This window comes from Schistocerca cancellata, chromosome 4 (genome assembly GCF_023864275.1).
Source record: "Schistocerca cancellata isolate TAMUIC-IGC-003103 chromosome 4, iqSchCanc2.1, whole genome shotgun sequence".
NCBI lineage: Eukaryota > Metazoa > Arthropoda > Insecta > Orthoptera > Acrididae > Schistocerca > Schistocerca cancellata.
Window position 1 is genome coordinate 898634677 of NC_064629.1, and position 23977 is coordinate 898658653.

Below are 23977 nucleotides of genomic sequence, written 5' to 3' on the forward strand. Positions count from 1 at the left end.
TGTCTTAATTGATAATGGCTGCACGATCAAAATGGTCCGAAAGAATAGGCACCACATATACACATACTGAGCAGTCTCTCCAAGCCGACGAAGAATGTGTTTTAAGTAGGCTGTTTAGGTTTTTATATTGGTAACGTCACGTAGCGCTCTGTATGAAAATCACTGGCTGTGCTGTGTGCAGTCTGTGGCTGGTTTGCATTGTTGGAATTTGCTATTGTAGTGTTGGGCAGTTGGCTGTTAACAGTGCGTAGCGTTGCGCAGTTGGAGGTGAGCCGCCAGCAGTGGCGGATGTGGGGAGAGAGATGGCGGAGTTTTGAGAGCGGATGATCTGGACGTGTGTCCATCAGAGACAGTAAATTTGTAAGACTGGATGTCATGAACTGATATATACATAATGACTTTTGAACACTATTAAGGTAAATACATTGTTTGTTCTTTATCAAAATCTTTCATTTGCTAACTATGCCTATCAGTAGTTAATGACTTCAGTAGTTAGAGTCTTTTATTTAGCTGGCAGTATTGGCGCTCGCTGTATTGCAGTAGTTTGAGTAACGAAGATTTTTGTGAGGTAAGTGATTCATGAAAGGTATAGGTTATTGTTAGTCAGGGCCATTCTTTTGTAGGGATTATTAAAAGTCAGATTGCGTTGCGCTAAAAATATTGTGTGTCAGTTTAGTGTTGATCAGAATAAGTAAAGAGAATAACGTCTGAGTACGTTCAGTTTTGCTCAGCTGTTTGAAAAGCCAATAATGTAAGAGGTTTATCAGCACAGTCATTCATTAATTTTTTAAGGGGTGTTTCAGTGTGACCTAAAGGCTGGCACTAAATGTTTAATCAGTCTTCTGGGCGTTTTCAGGCTCTTCAGGCTGGAAAACAATCGTGAAACTGAAGTGTGATATATTTTAAACTTTGTGATGTGGATACGAAGCGACTCTTTCCACGTCATCATGATTAATCGTGCAAAGATCCATGGAACATAAAACTAACTAAACAATTGTTTAAATAAATACCTAGCACGGTCGATGTGACCACAGTGGTCTTGATCAGTTGTTTCCTCCCGAAATTCCTCACCAAAATCACGACATGACCGTACGTGTCACATTTAGCTTGCGGCCTACTCACACCGACTGGGGTGGGGCCCTAATATGCCATGAATCCGGCCACGCGTAATGTCACACAAATGTGTTTGCGGTGCTACACTGCTTCCCTGCGTCTCGAATACCATATGCCAAACGCTTACAACTCGGCGCGAGGATCACTAAACCAAAGAGCTTCGTCCGGTCTTCTACTACTGTGCTTTGTATGACACGTGTTGTGTTGCCTCGCCAGAGTATCACCATGGCTCGTTTTTTTTCGTATATCTCGAAGTTCTAGCACTGGAATTAGTGAACAATGTGTGGTGATATTTAGTACATAATTTCCGAACTACAAGTGAAACGTAATCCTCACGCTGTAATGATTTCGTTTCGAGGTACATTTCATATGGGTATTAGTAGCTTATTAATCGTAAAGCGTATCGGCTTCCACATGCCCTTAATAGATCTGGTAGAAATATTGTAACTGGGCGACATTCAGTGTTCTCCACAGCTGCTATGATACTGCACGACACTTCGGCCTTAATACGTTTAAATGCGTTCCTCCGTACAGTAAAATTTAATGCACAAAATTTTTCTTTGCAGCTTCCATTTTTCCTACCAATTGTTATTGGAAGTGGAAGTTAGCACTGTGTGAATCCTCGATTAACGGGTAAACTAAGGCACGTGAGCTGAGAATGTGCCAGTATCAGCGAGATATAGTCGTGGTTTTAGTTATGAGACGTATTTCACGAAGAAGATTCCAGCGTTTGCTTCCCGTAATGCCTGTTTCTATTACATTTGCTAAATGGTCAATAATAAAATTGGAAATTAGTTTGAGAATTAAGTTATGTTTAAATACCTCTGAAAATTTTTAAGTGACCCTTTAGAGATCCTATTGAACAGTCCAAAGTCTTAATAACCTTTTTATGCAACTTTGTTTACTATTTCGTAAGGAATTCTTCACCTGCACTTTTCGAGATAAATGATGCACTTACGTACTTCAGTACATCACCTTTATTAAAACTATGAGGTTACTATCAAAAGAGTAACAGTGTTCACCTGTATCTGCGTGTAGCAACGAAGTTATGGTGAGTTTGATAAACCGAAGGCTATGAGAAACTGCTTGATGACGATTCACTTTCGGTATATCAGCCATATGCTACATCAGAAATCGAACATTGATCCAGGAACTTTTAACGGTTAAAGAGTATCTTTACCAGTAAATTGAAACTCCATCTTAAGCACACAATAAGCTCAAATTAACAATGGCGTTCACATCTTGGACTGCAACAGTACAAACCGGGACCTCATGTAGTTAAATGCTTAGTTTTCAGATGGATTCACACGCCATGAACACAGCCAAGAAATACCTGTATACATGTCGATTTCGAAAACTATGTTAGTTGGACATTGATGGATAGAGGCTTTATACCATCAGCCTCTTACTCTTTCTATTCGCATTTGTTGTTCCGGAGAAACCATGGAGATCCCGAGATACGATATCTAGTTGTTGATGGTATCGTGTTCCTTTCTACATCGTTCGCAGCTACAGCTGAAGTGCTATAACCAACTGAAGTGACAACACAGGTCAGTACATTGAACACAGACGCCGGAATAAGTGTGACAGAACATCCATATACACTTCTGATCGTCTTTCTGAAGAGTTTGAGAATATATCACTGCAGTGTGATTACCTCTTCATGTTTCTAAGTAGATAGTTACTGGGAGAGACCATTGTTGTAATCCCAAAATTTGTCACAATCTCCGTTTATAATTACAACGATAGAATTTTTTTAAATAGGAACTGGACGTTACGGTCTGTATTTTGACTAGTACGTTGAAATATAATAACGCTCCTGAATGCTACTACTGAAACTTTCATTTGGATTCTGCGTTTTTCCATGTAAATGTTTCTCTAGGAGTTTAGAATCGGAAAGATCTTTTTATATTTGCTACAGTGCTGTCATAAGAGTTTCCGACATGGGGTCTTCATGTGTGTGTTTTTGTCCATTTGCTTTACACCTTTTGTTGTTGCACCATGAAGTGTCTCATAATGGGCAGAGGCCACGGTATGGATCCTTCTCAGTGGATATTCTGTATAACAGAATAGCCCAAATAGTTGGTCTCGTCTCACTGATATTTTCACTGTTTCTCCCGATGACTAGATTGTAATAATCTGCGAAGTCTTCCAATCTTGATGGTGAGTCTGCCTTGTCCAACATTTGGCCTTCCATCAGAGTGTTTTTTCCTGTCATGTTCTTGCAGAGCCTCCAAAGTCTTGCACATGTCCCATGTATTCCATTTTTTAAATATCAGTTTTACCATATGATTTAGCAGCCACAACATTATTGAATCCCTTAGTCACCATCAGCTAGATAATCGAGAGTATGGCACACCCTTTGCGTAGATACTTTACTGACTTCTGTTGGAACATTATGTAAATGTTCACAGTACCTTGCAGATTTGATCGGTGGCGGTAGGAGGTGCATCATAGCACGGAACATGTGGGCTGCATCTCTTCCCTTTCCAGTGCACTTCATGGCAGAAGCTTGGCGAATATTCACTTCACAATATTTTTTGCATGTTACAGGAGATTTAACTGTACTTTTCTTACCTTTAGACACTTGGATTCTATTGCGATTTTGCTAGGGAGACCTCTCCTCTTATTTATGCCTTTTCTGAATATAAGGGATCTTTCACTATTACGGTAGTTATATTATCAACAGACAAAAGCAATTCTGGAAGCCTGCACTTACTAATCAAAACATAACCGTTATTTTCACTATTTATAATGAGAAGGCCTGACTCTTTCTCGGTAGTATATTTCAACATACGTTTTGAGGCACAGTCTGGTAAACTTTTAGGCTTACCCTTACTTCACTGCAGCGTAACATACTCTTCGTTTTTATTACGGTTTCCAGCAATACGCGGGTATTATCTAGCGTAAAGTTTCCGACTGCATGTAAACTTTTTAGTTTTTGGCAACTTGCGATTGAAAGTCGTTGAAATACGTCTAAAACAGCAACAATAACAAGTTCACAACACGAACGCGTCCTTAAAACAAGTAAACTGAAGTAAATTACTAGTATCGACAGAAAGACCGATTTCAATAAATCCGTGCTCGCAACATAGTCGATATGGTCTTCAAAGATGTTACTGAGACGAGTAGCTGTGGGAATAGCGAAGCCAAAATTAAACAACGACACATTTTAGCCAATGCGTTGCGTTTCTCAGGTGTGTGACAGTTAAGCAGTTAAAAAACTCGCACCGCATCTGCTTTAAGAAGGGCTTTGAACATGAAAATAATAAGGTTAGCGTACATGAAGTACGTATTTTTAGAATTGAGAAGACTGAAAGAATTTTATTAAATAAAAATCAAAATTTCAATTTTTCGAACCCTCATGACGTCCAGGTCCATTTAACATAAAGTAGTGTAATCCTGCTTGCAGTTAGTCTAAATTTCCGGAGATTAAGTGAACATCGTCTGAGTGACGAGGCTGACCACAGGTCTGCGGAGTGTTGTTAACTCACATATGCAATTAACAGTTACTTACTGGGTGACATAGCTGTTATGATACTAGAATCGTACACATTTTACAAGATGAGACAAAATTATTTCAACGTAATTCTGTTTGATTTTGGATTCAGGATGTGCACGCTTTTGAGGATAAAATGAAACATAATAAACAGATGAGGGATCGAAGAGGGAAATTATTGAGAACTTAGGGACCACTCAAAATCCATCATTATTTGGGACACACACATCAAAGTAATAGTGTCTGATGTAGAGCTGTCTCCAGCAGAAGGATTCAACAGGTTCTATTTTACTCTGGATAAGGTACATGGGTTGTTAAAAATGGTTCAAATGGCTCTGAGCACTATGGGACTCAACTGCTGAGGTTATTAGTCCCCTAGAACTTAGAACTAGTTAAACCTAACTAACCTAAGGACATCACAAACATCCATGCCCGAGGCAGGATTCGAACCTGCGACCGTAGCGGTCTTGCGGTTCCAGACTGCAGCGCCTTTAACCGCACGGCCACTTCGGCCGGCATGGGTTGTTAGTAACTTTGATTTTAAAAGTACAGTCGGAAATATGACAAAAAAGCGGAAAAATTTGTTCGTCGGGAACTATGGAACTTGTGGTGCGTTAGCTTTCTTTTTGTGGGGAATAATACACCTGAGATAAGCGACGCCCGCGGCGCCGAGCTCGTAAAGTGCGCCGCCGAGCCGACGGAAGCTTCGCAGAGCACTGAAATCATACGCCACAATGGATGGATGGCTTTAATTTTACTCCGAGGGATATATTTCCACACTATCTGGCAGGCGGCTCGTCTCGGTTCGCGTCACGCCGGTGTAAAATTTGAGCACGAGAGGCGGGAGACGAGTGCGAGCGGCAGTCTTCCGCGCTGTTGCTCTGAACGGTAACGGACACTACGGGCCGACTGTAATGGCGACAGCGGCCGCGAACGCGCCCTCACTCTCCACAATTTGCGAGACACGTCCCTCTACGTTCTCGTAGCGCGCACCGAACCCTGCCAAACACGCTCCTATGCACATGTTGAATAAAGTCATATTTCGCAGCTTTAGAATCGACAACTCGATTTGTAATCGTACTCACTGGTAACGTAATTACTTCATTGGTGTTTCTTCGAGCCTCTTTTACTAAACATTCGTAACTAAAAAAATGACACTACCTCATCCAGACTTACAGAGAAAACTTCTGAAGAAAGAGTTATTTTTAGTACATATGAAACGACGTTAGATGAATCATTATAAGGACCACGGCGCAGGGTTCTTTCCACTGAATTGTCTTTTTGTATTTGTAAGTTTTACAATCACAAACCGAGCTTCGAAAGAACGATATTTGTTGTGATTGTAATAGTATGTATTTCTCGTCACCATCTCAAAGTATGTATCGGGCTCAAGAATATTCGTATCTTCGGTTCATAAAAGTTGATTTTTTAATTTCTTATGAAGGCTTTTGCTAGTTGTTCTAAGTCTACAGTATGTACTGAGGTTACTAGAGATTCCGAATGTGAAGTAATCTCAGTGAAAATAAGCATTGGAGGTGGCTAAATGTGATAAGTGGATGCTTTTGTACACCATTGGCTTTAGGGACAACAATGGTTAAGTGTTTCATGTAACGCTGGGAGAGTATTTCATATGGCATTAGCGTGACACGGAGAGACTTTACTTTCCCTGTTATAGATTGAGTGAGACAAGCGATTAAAATTGTAACAGAGACAAGAACTTGTATCAGATTGTTCTGAACATATTTTCTGGAAATTATTTCGAGCAGGTACTTCGTAAACTGAGTAATAAGGGTTAAGTCTTTCACCTCCTAATACGTAACGGACCCGAATTTTAAAAATTATTTAAGATAGAGAAGGGGTTCAGTGATGATAAGGCTGTAATAGAATATGACTAAAAATGTTACAGTAAATGTTAAGGCAGGTTTAAAATAATTATTCTTCGCAAGAATGACAGGAAACAAATTGCGGTGTATATGAATAGTCAGAACCCAATATTTTGCTCTAAATATGGCGATGTAGAGATCAAATGGATAAAATTAAAAACCACCGTACAACACGTCTTGCGTGCGTATGTGCCTGACAAGATTGCGAGGGATACGAAAGAACCACCGTGATTCAATAACTGTGTTAGAATGTTGCCACTAAATCAAACAGCTTCATCGCAGATTTAAGTGCAGTCGAAGCCTAATTGACAAACTGAAGCAGAATGAAGCCAAATCGAGAATTAAGAGAACACTGCCATAATAGTCCGATGCAGTCGAAATTTAAATTTTGCCATTCGATCCAACAGAAGAGCCTAAGACGTTTCCGTCCTACTAGAAGCCACTAAGCGGATCTCAATCTGCTCTTCAGTTGCTCAGTGACCGTAATGGCGCTAACAAGGAGGATGACAGAATATTTCACAACGGAACATCGTTATTCGGATTCTCATTTCAATCTGCAAACGACAGCGAAAATGACATAATGGTTCAAATGGGTCTGAGCACTAAGGGACTTAACTTCTGAGGTTATCAGTCCCCTAGAACTTAGAACTAGTTAAACCTAACTAAACTAAGGACATCACACACATCCATGCCCGATGCAGGATTCGAACCTGCGACCGTAGCGGTCGCGCTGGTCCAGACTGTAGCGCCTAGAACCGCTCGGCCATACCGGCCGGCTCTGTAGGCAGGTTTCAATGCCAGATGACTATAGTGAATTGGAGGAAGGCCTGCAGAGGACAGGATATGAATGCACAGATCGGTAGTTAAGCCTGAATGTAAAGAAATGAAGAGTTTATTCGCATAAAGTAATAAGTGATATTGACAGGGGAGTCCAAACTGATCCCATATTTCTACATCTTTGACATCGTTGCCCACAAGAGACTTCTAATAAAATTGCGTGTCTATTAAATATTATCTCAGTTTGCAACTGAATTCGCGATTTCTTGTCAGAAAGTTCACAACACGTAGTAACTGAGGGCACATTATCGAGTAAAACAGAAGTGGTATCCAACGTTCCCCGTCTTACATGCCCTCTGCTGATTCTAATCTACATATGCGATTTAGGAGACATTATGAGCAGCCCTCTGAGATTGTTTGCCGTCATTTGCAGTCTGGTAAAGTCATCAGAAGACCAAAACCAACTGCGAAATGACTTAGACACGATATCTGTATGGTGTGTAAAGTATGACGTCATCCACATGAGTACAAAAAGAAATCCGTTAAAATTCGGTTACACGATAAGTTACACAAATTTAATGTCTGTCAGTTCGACTAAAAACCTAGGAATTACAGCTATGAACAACTTAAAATCGAACGATCACATTGACAATGTTGTGGGGAAGGCAAACCAAAGACGTCGTTTTATTGGCAGAAGGTTTAGAAGATACAACAGGTTTACTCAGGTTTACTAAAGAGACTGCTTACACTACGCTTGTTCGTCTTCTATTAGAGTATTGCCGTGTAGTATGGGATTCTCACCGGACATGACTCACGGAGGACATCCAAAAAGGTCAAAATATCATCGTGAAATAAGGGAAGAGAGTGTCAAGGATATGACAAGCGAGTTGGGATGTATACCATACATGTTGAGAGCCAGTATGGAATCTACGGTTAAGCTCATTTTTTTTCTGAAGGCATGTAAATTTAAAGCTTCGATTGTACTTTGGGGTTTGCTGTTATTTTATGGCTCCACAGAATTCCATGCATTTATTTGTGATACTGTGCGTCCTATTGCTTCTTTCGCGAATTGCAATAACACATAATGTTTTTGACACTTTTTGACCCTTCACCGTTATTAGTGTCGCAGTTGTCATTCACAAAATTAATTTAGTCAACCTTATGCCACCAAACTCTTCGAGGGATGTTATGTTACTGCTCCTATCAGACTGGTGTGTGGGCATTAGTGTCATTCTATTCCACTGAATGTTTCGTCATTGTTATTTGGCAACGTTAACCTAGAAGTGGTAATAAAAACTGTATTTAGAGGGTATGTTAGGCTATTTATGTCTTTCCTCCTTATGAAATTTTTTATGTAAATTGTTCGCGAAAAACGTTTGTTTCTTCTTTCACTCCAGTAGTGATGGCTCATTAGTATTTGTAGGACTGAGTCTGTTGCAACGTGGTATGTTTATTATAGCTATGAAAGAGCTTTAGTGACACACAGGCCACTAATGTTGGTCTGACTGTTTCTCGTCGACTCACAGCACTGTCTATAGCGCTGATAGCCTATTCAGTACAAAAAGCACATCAGCAGTATTACTGTATTGTGAACCAGAAAAATCCAACATCAAAGGCATGTGTAAATACCAAGTTACACTTCCTACAGACGGAAGCGTTACTGTGACGTTCACAGAACGTACGCTAGTCCTTTATAGCAACGTTTTTGTTTTTTTTTTTTTACAAAAAATAGCTGCAAACAGTAACAACTCTGCACAAACGTACCAGTTTTAAAGTTTATAAAAACGTTGTCATACATATCAAAGAGGCACAAAAAAATCAGAGAGCCAACACTTTGAACACAAAGCCATCGAAACGTTAGGTAGCCTTTAGTGACTATGTACAGTTCAATTAAATAATTATTCTAAATACCGGCAAGGATATTATAACTATTACTACACATTTTATTTTGGCCAGACCTATGTTCTTTATGCAGATGTATAACATCAGGTAAAGTTTATATGGTTCTCAAACTAGAGCTGTTAATATCATTATTAAAATACATATCAAACTGTTCTCTATATGTATATGAACAACGACATCAATTCTGTTTCTGCAGCTGATCATGAGTTTAACGCGATTAAATATCTAAGGTCATCAGTCTGCTATGTCAAGTTTGCAATTAATAACTCCTCCAGGTCACTTAGAGTGCGCGACTGCATGCACTGTTAAAATGATTATACAGTTTCCGTAATTTTAAAGCTATAAAATTAGGAAATGTTTTACAAGGGAAGTGACACGTGCCACTGAATTAATGAACATTTCAATTGCTGCGCAGAGTGGCCGCCCGGTTATGGCGCCATGGCACGGATTACGCGGACCCTCCCACCGGAGGTTCGAGTCCTCCCTTGGGCGTGGGTGTGTGTGTGTGTTGTTCTTAGCATACGTTAGTTTAAGCATTGTGCAAGTCTCCCGACCGACGACCTCAACAGTCTGGTCCCTTACGAATTCACACACACACACACACACACAACAATTCAATCAATTTGCACCTCACTTTCCCTGTGGAATTAGTTGTAAAATATTATTTATATTTAACTGTTCCTCGATTTACTTTTACAATTGATTGTAATTATTCTAATTACGATTTTTGTGATCAATTGGAACATTAAACTGCATATTCGAAAACATCTCTACGTTTAGAAGATAGTGAATTTATGTTAGGTCAGAAAGAAACTAATAGCATGATATGAAGAAACCTCAATTCACTACATTGTATCTTTGCGTGCCGAGGTGTGCACATTGTAGTCTTGGAATGAATGCCGGCCGGCCAGTAGCTGTTGTAATTTTCCACGTTAATAGCTGCCACGCTGAGGAGCACGGCCGGCAATTGAAGCCCTCTAACAACCGTGCGTAGATGAATGTTTGGCCTTCCACTCCCGCTGAAGCCTGCGGTGCGAACGTACGTGTAAGGACTTGCTGCAGTGTCATATTCAGTTATTCAAGTGGGGTGGGCCGACAATGTATTGTCGCAGAGACGTGACAATAGAAACGTAGGCGTTATAACCAGTAACAGCCAGGAGATAATTTTGCAAGGAACTTCCGACCGAATTACAGCTAATGAACCCGATATAAAATTTAATCTTTTAATTTGTTGACTTTTATTACAGCTTTGACATTCTGAATTTCAAACTGCTGTTTTGCGTATTTTCGATTTTCATTCGAATAAATTAGTGCGAGGAAAAGGAACGATTATTTCCTGCTAACATAGAGCTGCATCCGGTCACCAGGCGAATAAAAAATACGAAAAGATCCGGTGGTGTGTTGTTTAAGCATCTAAAATTATGTAGGGAAAAATCTCTGGAAACACACATCTGGCTAGGAGGGCGGGTTTTCCAGAACTAAACTTGTACTCTGCCATCTACAAAGACCTCGAAATTAATTTGCAATTGTCAATATAGTATGCGCACAACGCATCACGTCTATACTAGTTTTATGCTGTAACATGAATTACAATGTTCGTTTGGTTCCCGGGTTCGATTCCCGGCGGGGTCAGGGATTTTCTCTGCCTCGTGATGATTGGGTGTTGTGTGCTGTCCTTAGGTTAGTTAGGTTTAAGTAGTTCTATATTCTAGAGGACTGATGACCATAGAAGTTAAGTCCCATAGTGCTCAGAGCCATTTTTTGAACAATGTTCGTTTGATTGCTGGCGCCTCACATTAGTCCTATGGTAATAACAATCGCAGCCTTTATTCAACCTCTAAGTGAGGTACGATGTATTCGTTACGAGTACCCACAAGAATGTACCAAATTGGTTGCAAATTTTAGGAGTTGTTCATCAATATTGTGGAGTACGTAAAGGCAGTGGATAATGCAAAGAAACTGCCCACAACGAAGAATTACCCAGCTCTAAGAATAGAGATAATCATCAGGACATGGTGATATGGATCAAATGTCTAGAAGAATATCAATGTTTGACAATAACAATATAAAATTGTACAAATCATCAACGATTCATAACAATAATTGTTTATTGCGCTGTTAGAGACAGCGACTCGAAGTACAGAAAATGAAAACCAATTCAGGAGTGAAAATGGCCCGAAGCACCTTTTGTAAACTAAATACAGCTTGAAATACGACGCTTGTGATGTATCTAAATCGAAATGTTTACGGTAAGGGTGTGTTGCCAGATTTTACTTATTTCGGTGAGATATTGACTTTGAGGAAGGAAAATTACCAAAGAGGTGAGGGCTTCTTAGTGACGAGGGCACAGAAGCATATAGGGAATTACTATGAGAGACAGGAAAAGAAGGATGCGGATTAATTAACAGACTGAAGTGTGGGAAGTATTTACGACTAAAACAAAAATAAACCCGAGATTCTCAGGACATATACTAAGACGAGTGGTTGTTCGATGAACAAAGGACGTAGAGTGAAATCTGTAAAAAATGACTCAGAAAGTGACCAAATTGAAAGTGGGTAATGTAAAACGCAAAAGTTACAGGAATGTGTAGCTCAAGACCACAGTCCGTGCAAAATTCCGTCATTCACAAACAGATTTCTAACTGCTGTAGTTAGATTTGTTGACAAGATCTTGGAAAGTGCCGTGCATCTGGGAAATATGCATGATACTACAGCGATGTATTGCACAATATTACTCCAGAGTATGGAATTCTTATCATGCTGGCTTGCCACCTAACACAGAACGAACTGAGAGACGCGATGCTTTGATCGTTACAGACCAATACAAAACAGATCAGTATGCCAGAAACATGTACGTTAACTTTACAAGGTAATTTCTTGAATAAAGTTGAGGATGTCAAGCAAAACCCTTTACTTAACAAACCCTTAACTTAAAGAATCGGTATTAGAAAAAGGCTGCAAAATTTTCCTGCCTGCATTGTACGAGAGCGTGCTGAGAAGTAATGCCTCTGAAGTTTTTACTCCGTTCTCAACATCTGCTGACGTATTACGTGTCAGACACATTACTTGGTCAACGTTTCCGCTTCCCTGGCGTAAGTTGCAACCCTCTGCCGCTAGATGGCTCCAAACTGTAGCGTATAACATGGCGATGTGAGAAACAGTGTGCTGTATGTAATCCATCGAGAAACTGAAAATACGAATTCGAAGAGTTCGTCCACGCATGGAGCACCCTCTCCTTCAGCATGATAATTTCATATCATACAAGAGCGCTGCGACACCTGTAACAACCCGATGCCTTCGGATCACTATCCGCGATCAACCCCCATACAGTTCTGACTTTGACTCAACCAATTTTTATCTGTTTCCAAAACACAAAGAACACCTTCGAGAACTTCACATTGGTAACGAATAAAATGTGCACACAGAGGTGAGATTGTGGCTGCGTCACAACAGCCAAACATTCTACAGTGACGGTATCAACAAATTGGTTTCTCGTCTGGAGAAATGTGTTCGTCGACAGGGTGACCATGTTGAGAAAGAAATATGTAGACACGAAGATTAAGGATGTATAATGTTAAGCTTTATTTTAAAAGCTTTATTTTAAAAGCTGTAAGAGTTCACAGCGCGCCCTCGTATATGGCATGTAGGTACCCTGAAAATCGGGTAATAGAGATTAGAGCACGAACTAGGCATAGTGACACACCTTTTACCTCTCGCCGTACGTGAATGGAGCAGGACACACCGTAGCTACTATTAGTTCGACTTACAATCCACCTTGAATTTCATGGTGGCGTACACTGAGGTGAAAGGTCATAGGATAGCGATATGCAAATCTACAGATGGCGGTAGTATCGCGTACACGAGGAATAAAAGGGCGTGTATTGGCGGAGCTGTCATTTGTACTCACGTGATTCATGTGAAAAGGTTTCCGAATTAAGTATGACCGAAAGATGGGAATTAACATACTTTGAACGCGGAATGGTAGTTGGAGCTAAAGCATGAAACATTCCATTTCTGAAATCGTTGCGGAATTCGAAATTCCGAGATCCGCAGGGTCAAGAATACCATATTTAAGGCATTACCTCCCACCACAAACAACTTAGTGGCCTTCACTTAACGACCGAGAGCAGCGGCGTTTGCGTAGAATTGTCAGTGTTAACAGACAAGCAACACTGCGTGAAATAACCGCAGAAATCAATGTGGGACGTACGACGAACGTATCCGTTAGGACAGTGCGGTGTGGACTATGACAGCAGACGGTGGACGTGAGTGCCTTTGCTAACAGCACGACGTCGCCAGTAGCGCTTCCCAGGGGTTCTTGACCAAATCGGTTGGACCCTAGACGACTGGAAAACTGTGACCTAGTTAGGTGAGTCCCGAATTCAGCTGGTAGCAGCTGATGGTATTATTCGAGCGCGGCGCAGACCTCACAAAGCCATGGACCGAAGTTGTCAACAAGTCACTGTGCAAACTGGTGGTGGCATCATACTGGTGTAGGCCGTTTTTGCATGGAATTTACTGAGTCCTCTGGCCCAAATGAACCTGTCACTGACTGGAAATCGAAGTGTTCGGCTACTAGGAGACTGTTAGCAGCCATTAATAGACTAATGCCCGCAGAAGAATATTCTGGACAATTTGAGCGGATGATTTGGCTACCGAGATGGTCAGATATGAATCCCATCGAGAATTTATGGGACATGAACGAGAGGTCAGTTCGTGCACAAAATCTTGTACCGGCAACAATTTCATCTACATCTACATGGCTACTCTATAAATCACGTTTAAGTGCCTGGCAGGGGGTTCGCAGTTTTGGACAGCTATAGAGGCAGCATGGCTCAGTATTTCTTCAGGACAATTCGAACGACTTGTTGAGACCATGCTATGTCGAAATGCTACACTACGCCCGGTCAGTGGAGGTCCTACACGACATTAGGAGGTATCCCATGACTTTTCTCAGCTTAGTGTATATGTAAATGTAGACGTACAGTATTCTCTAAGAATGTAAATCTACCGTAAGAACTTCTATAAGTGGCAGAAGTGGCAGCTTCCACCTAGAAGTCATACAACCAATTTGTTTCTACCAACAAAGGAGGCACGCCAAATGTTCAGTGTATTTTGTGAATAAGCAATCGTGAGCACACCTCCTGTCAGCATAGCCACGTAAATAACATCACTGCTGTTGAGGTTGCCAACCTGTCGTCCTCAATTCATTAACCATCCCCATCTTCGTATTTCATTTGTACTTATTTACGTGATATGTTTTTGTTGTCTATACTGTATGTTTCTGGCACTAGTAAATAATTATGGTTCTCACCATTGGGGTGCTTGATTTCGGTGAGCCCCCTTGCGTGGGATGCGTGATTTCGGTGAGTATGCACGGGAGGTGCGCGTGTCACTATCACTTCATGGACATTTTGCCTTATTACAATGGCTGTGGTTTCCATTCCGCCGGTAGAAGGGCGGCAGCCAGCGTAAGAGTTACGGAGGTTGGGTAGACACACACACACCGAAATCAGTTACCGTAATGGTGGGGTCAGAGGTCAGCCACCGAAATCAATCATTCAGATGGTTTGGGAAGTCACCACATGCAACTCAGTAGCGAACAGATAACTACAGTACCATATAAGAAGCTTATTTGTGAAAAATATCAGAAAACTGTAACACTCAACTATTGTTTGAACATCAATGTTCACCGTTATAGCACACAAGTTTACATTTAGATCGTAAGTGAAATTTTGAATCAAATCCGTCGGGTCCTAATTGCAAAACAAACACGATAGATAGTCATCGTTTGCAGCGCCATCTACAACAAATGGGAAGTAATGGTTCTAGTAAACCGTATGTATTTTTTGATGCACAATCAAAATATGCATTACATTGGGGTGCGGGGTGGGGGTGGGGGGTTGGTGGTTCCAATTGAAAATGTCGATCCCATCCGCGTAGGAGGCTTGGTTAGTAGGTGGTCAGCTGTAGCGCAGACATATGTCCCCGTTACTAATACCAACGTTCCACCCAGAACATTTAGTTGTCTCAAGCTAAAACACTCATCCTGTGTACTGAAATATATGTCATTTTTGCGAGTTCCTTTGCTATTTTCATTGCTTCTGTATGTATCGATTAGGACCAACACATTATTGTTTTCGGCAAAATCTTTTTAAATTATTATAGTGGTCATTTTTGCTTTGATCCATTAACATTCTAACTTCGAATCTTGTACACCTGACAGTGGGATTTCAACAATTCAATAATCACTTAAAACTCGAAAGTGGTTCATTACTGTATAATTTCCTTATTGACTGATATACACCGGCTGTATATTTTAACTTGAGAAATCTAAATATCTCGAATACGACGCATCGTACGAAAATAATGTTCTAGGCGTTATAATGTGAACAGGTTGTAGCCAGAAATAGCTTATTTACATCGAATATGAAGGGCAAATCACCTAAAACTTGCACCGCAAATACGACTGTTTCGGGAAATGAAGCCGCCATTGATAAGCGGATTTCACAGATTGGTATGGTAGGCAGAGACATATCTTTGCAGTACATACAAAGGGTGTTATCAGTTTTTCATGTGTGTTTTTTTCACAAAGGATACAAATATTACAGTGAAACAATGGTTGTTGACAATACCACAATCAGATTAAGGTGAATTACAACGCCTGTTGTGTTTGTTGTAGGAATCTAGTGCAAATAGTTTACGAGATATCATACTTCGAACGTTGTGAACTTAGGCAGATGTTTGTTCCACGTGGTAACACAAATAAATTATAATGTGCAACCCTACACAGATGTTAACACTTCTTTCGGGTCGTCGTGTTCTTAAATGGAACATTGCCTAGGACAAACGAAGGTGAATACAGTACTTCTGTGGTATCTGACGAGTAAAGAACCAATGTACCCTCACAGCCTGTGCTCAAAACGACTACCACCAGCGTCAGTACAAGCTTACAGTTTGCCATTCAAGGGCTGCTGCACACATTCTAGCATTTCAGCGAAAACTGCTGTGATTGTAGCAGTAATACGGCGCTTCTTATCACGTGATGTTCTTTGGTATGTCGTCGAAGAAGTGTCTTTCAGCTTTCTCCACTAAAATAAATGCAATGTCGCCAGATCTGGCGATTGAATCGGCCATGTATAGGTCCTCTTAGCCCACTCCATCGATTTGGGAACAACCCTTGATGACAAGCAATCGTAATTCATGCAGATTTTGCTGGACAGCCATCATGTTGATACTACATTTTCCTTCTTGTCTGAAGGTGAACGTCTTCGAAGTTATGTGGAAGGTTTTCCGTTAGGAGGTTGAGACCCTTGTCCCAATTCAGCGTTCCCTGTAAGAAAATGAGCTTATGAGATGACGGTGCCCTATCCCATACCACACTTTTGAAGTCCACGGACGCTAACGTTCCACCTGACGAAGCAAACGAGGTTTGACAATAGGCCAGCAGTGCACGTTTCTGTGATTTACTTGATCATGATTAGTGAATGTTGCTTCCTCTGTAAACAAGATACATGACACGCCCTGAGTATTATGTCTTAACGCCCATGTACAAAAGTTCACACGATTCGCAAAATCATTTCCATGCAGCTCTTGATGAAGAGATATGTGATAGGGATGGAACTTATGATAATGGATAAAGCGTAGTACACCTGCCTCACTCATGCTCCTCGTGCGAATACGCGGGAACTAATTTGCGGGTCTACTGCTACAGCAGCCAGAACATTAATTTCACCCTCCTCTCTAGTCACACGTCTCGTTCCGTTACGCATTTTAGGAGCAACGCTACAACTTGCACGTAATTGTTTGAAGAGGTACACAAATTATTTGGTATCTATTGGGATATCTTTCTGCGTACATGATACACGAACTAACAGCATTCCTCCTCGATTCACCATAACCAAGGAGCATGTCTACTTTTTCCTCTTTAGGAAACACCATCTTACAATGTTCAGAATGCGATAACTGGTAAATTTCTTGCACTAGCTTCCTACAAAAAATGCCACTGACATTCCGATTTACGCTACTTTTAGAATTTCATTGTCAATAGGCATTTTCCCATTAAAAATTTGTAACACTTGTAAATAGCTACAAACTCTTAAACGTCTCAAAATCTGCGCGTTGGCTGCAAATACGCGTCCTTCCCTATAATTTTATTAAGCCAAAACCGCATACCGATAGCGCCTTTCATGTCCGAAATATTTGCGGTGCAAGAGTTAGATGATTCACTCTGTATTTTCTTTCTAGTATAAGTCGTCTTATTCTGTCTAAAATTCCAGACATTTCCAAAGATAAATTTTGAACAGGTCCGCCACCGGTAGCTGAGTGGTCAGCGCGACCGAATGTCAGTCCTAAACCCCCGGGTACGATTCCCGGCTGGGTCGGAGATTTTCTTCACTCGAGGACTTGGAGTTGTGTTGTCCTAATCATCACCATTTAATCCCCACACACGCGCAAGTCGCCGAAGTGGCGTCAAATCGAAAGACTTGCACCCGGCGAACGGTGTACCCGACGAGGAGGCCCTAGTCACACGACGTTTACATTTTTTAATTTTGAACATAAAATTAATTCTATAAAGAACACACATAGCACCAGGAATTTTCATTAATTAGATTCATCATAAATTGATATTTGGTGAAGTAGACCCGAATCTGCAACCTTAAGATGTGAAGGAGGAATAAGAGAAAGCTTTTAGAAGCAAAGCACGTAAATTTTAACGGAAGATTCCGTGCTAAAGGATTCTAAGCATCTGAATGTTACAAGGAAACTATGAAATATGATTTAGAAGGTGTAGAAAGTAGGAGGCAGTACTGATTAATTAATTCAAATGGAAACAGGAGAATATATTTTGACCATGTGATAGCATAATAATGATGTCATCATCGAGATATGGAACAGGAACACGTTCTACTATGAACACCAAAGTAAAGCACAGTCGATTACTAGTCGCTATAGATTTCTCTGGAGTTGAGCTTATTGGTTCGTTACGATAAAATTTTAAGCTGAAATTTCTAAACCACTCAACAATTGCATATGTAATTTTGTAAACTAATGATAGCTTGTCTTAGTTGCCTTCATAATACTGATGGAGCCATTGATCCACAAAATGCGAGCAGCGGACGTCCACGATACTCACAAGCTTGCCGTTGATGTACCAGAGGATGTTGGCAGGTGGGTGCGAAGGTGCGGCAGTGCACGTGGCGATCACCTGGTCGCCTGGGTAGTAGGACTCGCGAATGCCGTCCAGAACGGGATCTGCACGCGGGTTACCTGCAACCAGACAACATACATCGTTATCAGCAAAAGCATGAAAACTGTAGAGTCACAGTACATCTTGTTGGTGAAAGAGACGCTACTGAGTTGTATCCACGGCGGCCTATTGCATTATAAATTAATAGACGTCTAATGGATCCGTGGCGACCTGTTGTATTATAAAGTATGGTCGACATGGTCGAATGCGTGACTGAAGTGAAGCGATGCCAATACGCCAGGTAAATGTTGCGACCGCGCGAGCGCGACAATGTCCCTGTAACGGCAAAGAGCCATATGAATGTTATTGTCACCGCCCAGCGAAGTCTGATCAAGAGAGGTGACGTATCTTATTGCCTTCTTGAGTCGTGAGGCCAAAAAATGCGTAGAAATTTTCATGTCACTGTTTGGTAGAGTGGTAGGCTGGTAATCACAGATCCGTGATCGCCCAAGTGGCTTAGGGACCAGGATGATGACCCCATCAAGGAAGGTGGCTGGGATTGTCGATGGGGGTGACATCAGGTCATGACAGATGGACGTGCAAGTAGGTACCAAAAGATAGCTAAAACACTTAAAAATTTCGAGGGGGAGGCCGTCAGGTCCAGGGGACTTGGCAGCTCCCACTTTGATAGCCTCTAGAACATCGTCGGAGGTCACTTGTTCCAGAAATTCTTGAACCACTCCCTCTGGTATGGTGTTGACAGTCAGAGCTGCTACCTCCTCAATTAAGGTCGGGGGATGTCAGACGGAAGCGTACTGCCGGCAGAAATGAGAATAGAAAGCGAGAACAATGGCACATTGCTTAGTGTATCGTCATCCTTCCGCATCGGTGAGGTCGTGGATGAGAGCTCGACGACGATGACGTCGGCGTTCTGTGAGGAGGTGGTACATCGATGGCGTTTCATGAGGCATAGTGTCACGGGTGCAGGATATGGTGAGGGTCCCTTCCAAGTGTCGTCGCATGAGTGAAGTGATCTGCGCTTTATCACGATGCACTATCGTCTGAGAGACAGGAGAGAATGCCATCGAACTGCAGTCACGAAGCACTACATTATAAAAGTCCATGGTGATCGCTCGCCAAGCTTTGAAGTCTTTGCCATATCCCATCAGTGCCCTTCGTAGAACTGGTTTCGTGCAGTATAGTCACCTGTATAAGGTGGATGTGTATTCGGGACGACGGCAACGAGAGAGAGCCCACGCATCCTTTATGATCCGTTGGCAGTCAGGGACAGTCAGGTGGGAAACGTTTAATTTCCACAGGCCGCGGTTGTGCCACACCTGTTGTTGGGCGAGAATGACGTCGCAGATGTGGGCGTCGTGGTCAGAGAAAGCCAGAGGCCATACTTCGGCATGTTGAGTGTCTGCAGCAAGGGAATGTGTGAGGTATGTCCGGTGAGGGTGACTGGATGAATGCGCCGTATATTATGTAAAACCTGCCTGAGTGCCATGAACCTTTGTCCATGTGTCAACAAGCTGAAGCCTGTCGATGATGACAGAGAGGGCCGCACACGCGGAATGACGAGGAAGTTGGTCATCAGGCCCTTGTGGGGATTTGAAATCACCACTGAGGACCATTTCATCCAGGGACCCTCAAAAAGTGGCGTTACCTCGTCAGCAAAGAAGGTGTGTCGATCACGACGTCGACTGGAGAAATAGGGCGCATATACATTGAGGATGCGGACGTCGAATAGCGTGAGAACCATACCTCTACCCTTGGGAAGGTACAATACATCTTCAGCAGGGAGTCCAGAACGGAGGAGGATGGCGACTCCACTACAGTCGTCATAAGCATAGGAGATGTATGCAGCGTAGCCAGAGGGGCCGTAGATATCAGCGACGATCACTCCTTGGAGGAGGGAAATGTCGACATCAGCAGCATAAATGGTCTCTCGGAACATTGCCAGTTTGTGGGAAGCCAGAATGGTGGCCAGATTCATCGTCGCGGTGCGGTATTGTTGTGGGTGTGCTCCCACCATTGGCACAGATGTTCTGGCAGAGATGCATGGCTAGCGTCTAACATCCTACGCAGTCACTGTTTGTCCGCCGCTCGTGGTCTCGCGGTAGCGTTCTCGCTTCCCGAGCACGGGGTCCCGGGTTCGATTCCCGGCGGGGTCAGGGATTTTCACCTGCCTCGAGATGACTGGGTGTTTGTGTTGTCCTTATCATTTCATCATCATCCAGGAAAGTGGCGAAATTGGACTGAGCAAAGATTGGGTAATTGTACGGGCGCTGATAACCACGCAGTTGAGCGCCCCACAAACCAAACATCATCGTCGTCGCAGTCACTGTAGCTGCATCCACTGGGTTGAAGGTCAGTCAGGCACCTCCTAGGAGCACTGCCTGTTGGGAGGGCCACCATCTCAATCGGCTCCATCGTCGACATCATCAGCCCAGGAGACAGGTAGCAAGCAACTGTCGCACTCATCGATGACGAGTTGTGGTGACGCTGCTGTAGCGGGATCCAGGGACTCTCCCTCCATGGAATCCATCATGGTTATGCGGGACCATTCCTCAGATGGGACATCAGGAGGGGCCACTCTAGTTGTCAGGGCGCTCGAATGGAGATCACTGTCTTGTATCCGCACTTCTGCCTGTGATGCCTCATGAAGAAGTGTATCGTCGGACGGCGTTCTACTTTTCTCCTTCCGTTTTCGGGGCTACCGCTGCTTTCGGGGGTGCTGCTCTGTATCAGAATGTGGAAGTTCAGTGTCCGAAGTCGCGCCTGTCTGAAGAAAAGCAGAGGTAGGCACAACACTCGCATCGATGTCTACCGCCGTGGGCGGGCTGGTCGTCGAGCTCTTGAGAGTTGGAGGTGTCGTAGCCATCGGAGGAGATGGTGCCAGTGAGGCCGTGGCAGCACCGTCATTTCCAGTGGGGAGTGCCAGGGAGGGAACAGGCGTTTCCTGAAGTGACGCATCGGAGCTGCGTACGGCTGTGGCGTAGCTGTCTGGTAAAGAAGTGACGGTCGCTTTGGGAGCTGTGTCACTGGTCGGGACCTGGAGCAAACGTCGTCGTAGACATTCTGATCGAACATGGCCCTCTTATCCGCAACCGGCAACCGTCCGCGGCTGGCCAACGATGGCTCACATGTCACCTTTCAGCAGATACGATGGTACCTGTTTGGAGTTTCATTTGGCGGACACCATTCAGTTCGTGGTATCTCGCGAACGTCTGCCATTTTTCTTCGATGTATCTCACAACATTGCCGTGGGGGCGGAAAGCTTCGACGATCACGTCTTGTGGCAGTGCGAAAGGAAGTTCAAAGACCCGAAGTGTTTGAAGCCCGAAACCAGTGTGATCTTCTATATGCCCGTCAGAATGCTTCAACTTGAGTCCATATGCGTGTTGTCGAACTGCCGGCCGATGTGGCCGTGCGGTTCTAGGCGCTTCAGTCTGGAACCGCGTGACCGCTACAGTCGCAGGTTCGAATCCTGCCTGGGGCATGGATGTGTGTGACGTCCTTAGGTTAGTTAGGTTTAAGTAGTTCTAAGTCCTAGGGGACTGATGACTTCAGATGTTAAGTCCCATAGTGCTCAGTGCCATTTGAGCCATTTGTTGTCGAACTACCTCAGCACATGCTTCCTCCGCTGTCATCTTAATATACATGATACTGCTAGGGATGGAGAAGTGAATACCTGTCACTTCCTGAGGGTCAACACATAGCTCTTCGAGAACGAATTGTTCAATTTCATAAGCACGTGGTTGTGCATGTTCGGTTTGGAATGTTACTTGAAGTGTCGCTTTGCAGCTACATCGCGTCATGAGGCGTAGTAATAATGGACGCTACAGAACACGAATTACCGCGACGAGGAAGTAAAGAACAGCGGTGCGCTGTCCGGCGCGAGGAGCCTGTCCGCACGCGAACACGGTCAAAGCCGATTGTTCACTTGGGCTATCCGAGCACACTTGCCGGAGCAACCCAAACTCCCATATGTCAAACGCCTATCTACTTCTTCTCATATACTACTATTTATTTACCCACATTCGCACATCTCTGGATTCCCGTGCAGATTTTAAAATCAAGACATTGAGAAGACTTAGGCAGTCGTTCTCATTTTCCCTCACGGGCCCGTCTTCGCTTTACATATATTTTTTATATCTGATCAGGTACTAAAATTTAAAATACTGAAATTTATGTCTGTGATTCAACGTAACTGTAGTAGGTATAGATGTCCTACATAAAGTGACATATGAAAATTTGTGTCAGACTGGGAGTCGAACCAGGGTTTCCCGCTTGTCTCGAGCCGTCGCCTTACGACTTAGGCGATCCTAGCACGCTTCCAAGACCGACCCAAACATCCATATGTCACACAGCCATCTATTTCTTCCCACAGAAGAGCAAGTGTGCGAGTGCGGGTAACTGAGTTAATAATCTATGAGAAAAAATAGATAGGCGTGTGACATAAGGCAGTTTGGGTCTGTCCGGGGAGCATGTTCGGAGAGCATACGTTATGAGGCGACCGTTCGCGATAAGACTGAAATTCGGGTTCGAGTCCTGATTCTGCACAAATTTTCATATGTCGCTCTACTTGGTACATTAATACCTACAGTTCCGTTGAGTTTCAGGAATAAATTTCAATATCTGTAATGGTAGTTCATCATGAAATATAAAAATTATACAAAATATTTATCTGGCAGTTTATCTTTATTGTAGTTTCGCCATAAACTGTGACATAAATTAACTGATGGTAACAAAAAATCCACATAGCTGAATGCATATTTATGAGCGACATCCGCTGTTTTTACTGTATATTCAATGGTCATTTTACAAAATTAAAGCAGTGTCTTGAAACGTTATACGTCTCTAAATACATATTAAGCAGAGTTCAGTCGTAGTTCTGGATGTGACCATTGTTATGTCATCTTTACTAAGGAGATTATCTACCCACATTCGATGTGACTTTATAAATTATATACCACGGATTTTTTCTCTTAGAAAAATCAATTTTGTGTGTTTCCTGAGAAATGGAAGTACTAATTTTCTATACCGAACGATGTGTTGAAATGACGTCTCGAAATCCATATGCAATCAGTGCGAACAGAAAGTTTTCATTCAGTGTAGTGGATAAGGTGCTGAATTGCAAAAATAAGTGTTGAGAAAAGTTGTTCCGGGTGAATTAGTAGACAATGTGCTTTCAGTGGTATATGCATACGAGAATTGACGGAGGGAATTCTACAGTAAACAATGTTATTTTAAAGGCTGCTGTTGTGTGTTATGGCTCCATATTAGCAGTACTTTTCGTGAAAAAACTCAGCGCTATATCTTTTTACAGATATTACAAGATAACAAAATAACAGGTGAGAATTTTCTGTTGTACAAGTTTTGACCTTGATGGAATATTACTGCTTAGGTTTTGCAAGTCGTATGTAGACAGAATATAACAAAAGACTGAAAAGCTCTTCAGGCACGTAAGATGAAAACATTATTCTCTTTACTTAAAAATTTGCAGTGGAAGTTACTTCACAGCGTAACTTGTAATCATGACTTATTTTCAGATCTTGAAGTCTGTACCTAAAATGCCACATATTTTCATGTCCTACTAATATGAAGTGG

At 42.4% G+C, this 23977-nt stretch overlaps 1 protein-coding gene across 1 annotated transcript in view; it reads right to left on the reverse strand.

Moving 5' to 3' along the window:
• Positions 1-23977, reverse strand: part of LOC126184493 (uncharacterized) — a 474522-nt gene that overhangs the window by 361009 nt on the left and 89536 nt on the right. Inside the window, exon 3 of the mRNA XM_049926885.1 lies at positions 18311-18444. Within this exon, the coding sequence (XP_049782842.1) occupies positions 18311-18444 (134 nt within the window). The remainder of the gene's footprint in view (positions 1-18310; positions 18445-23977) is intronic.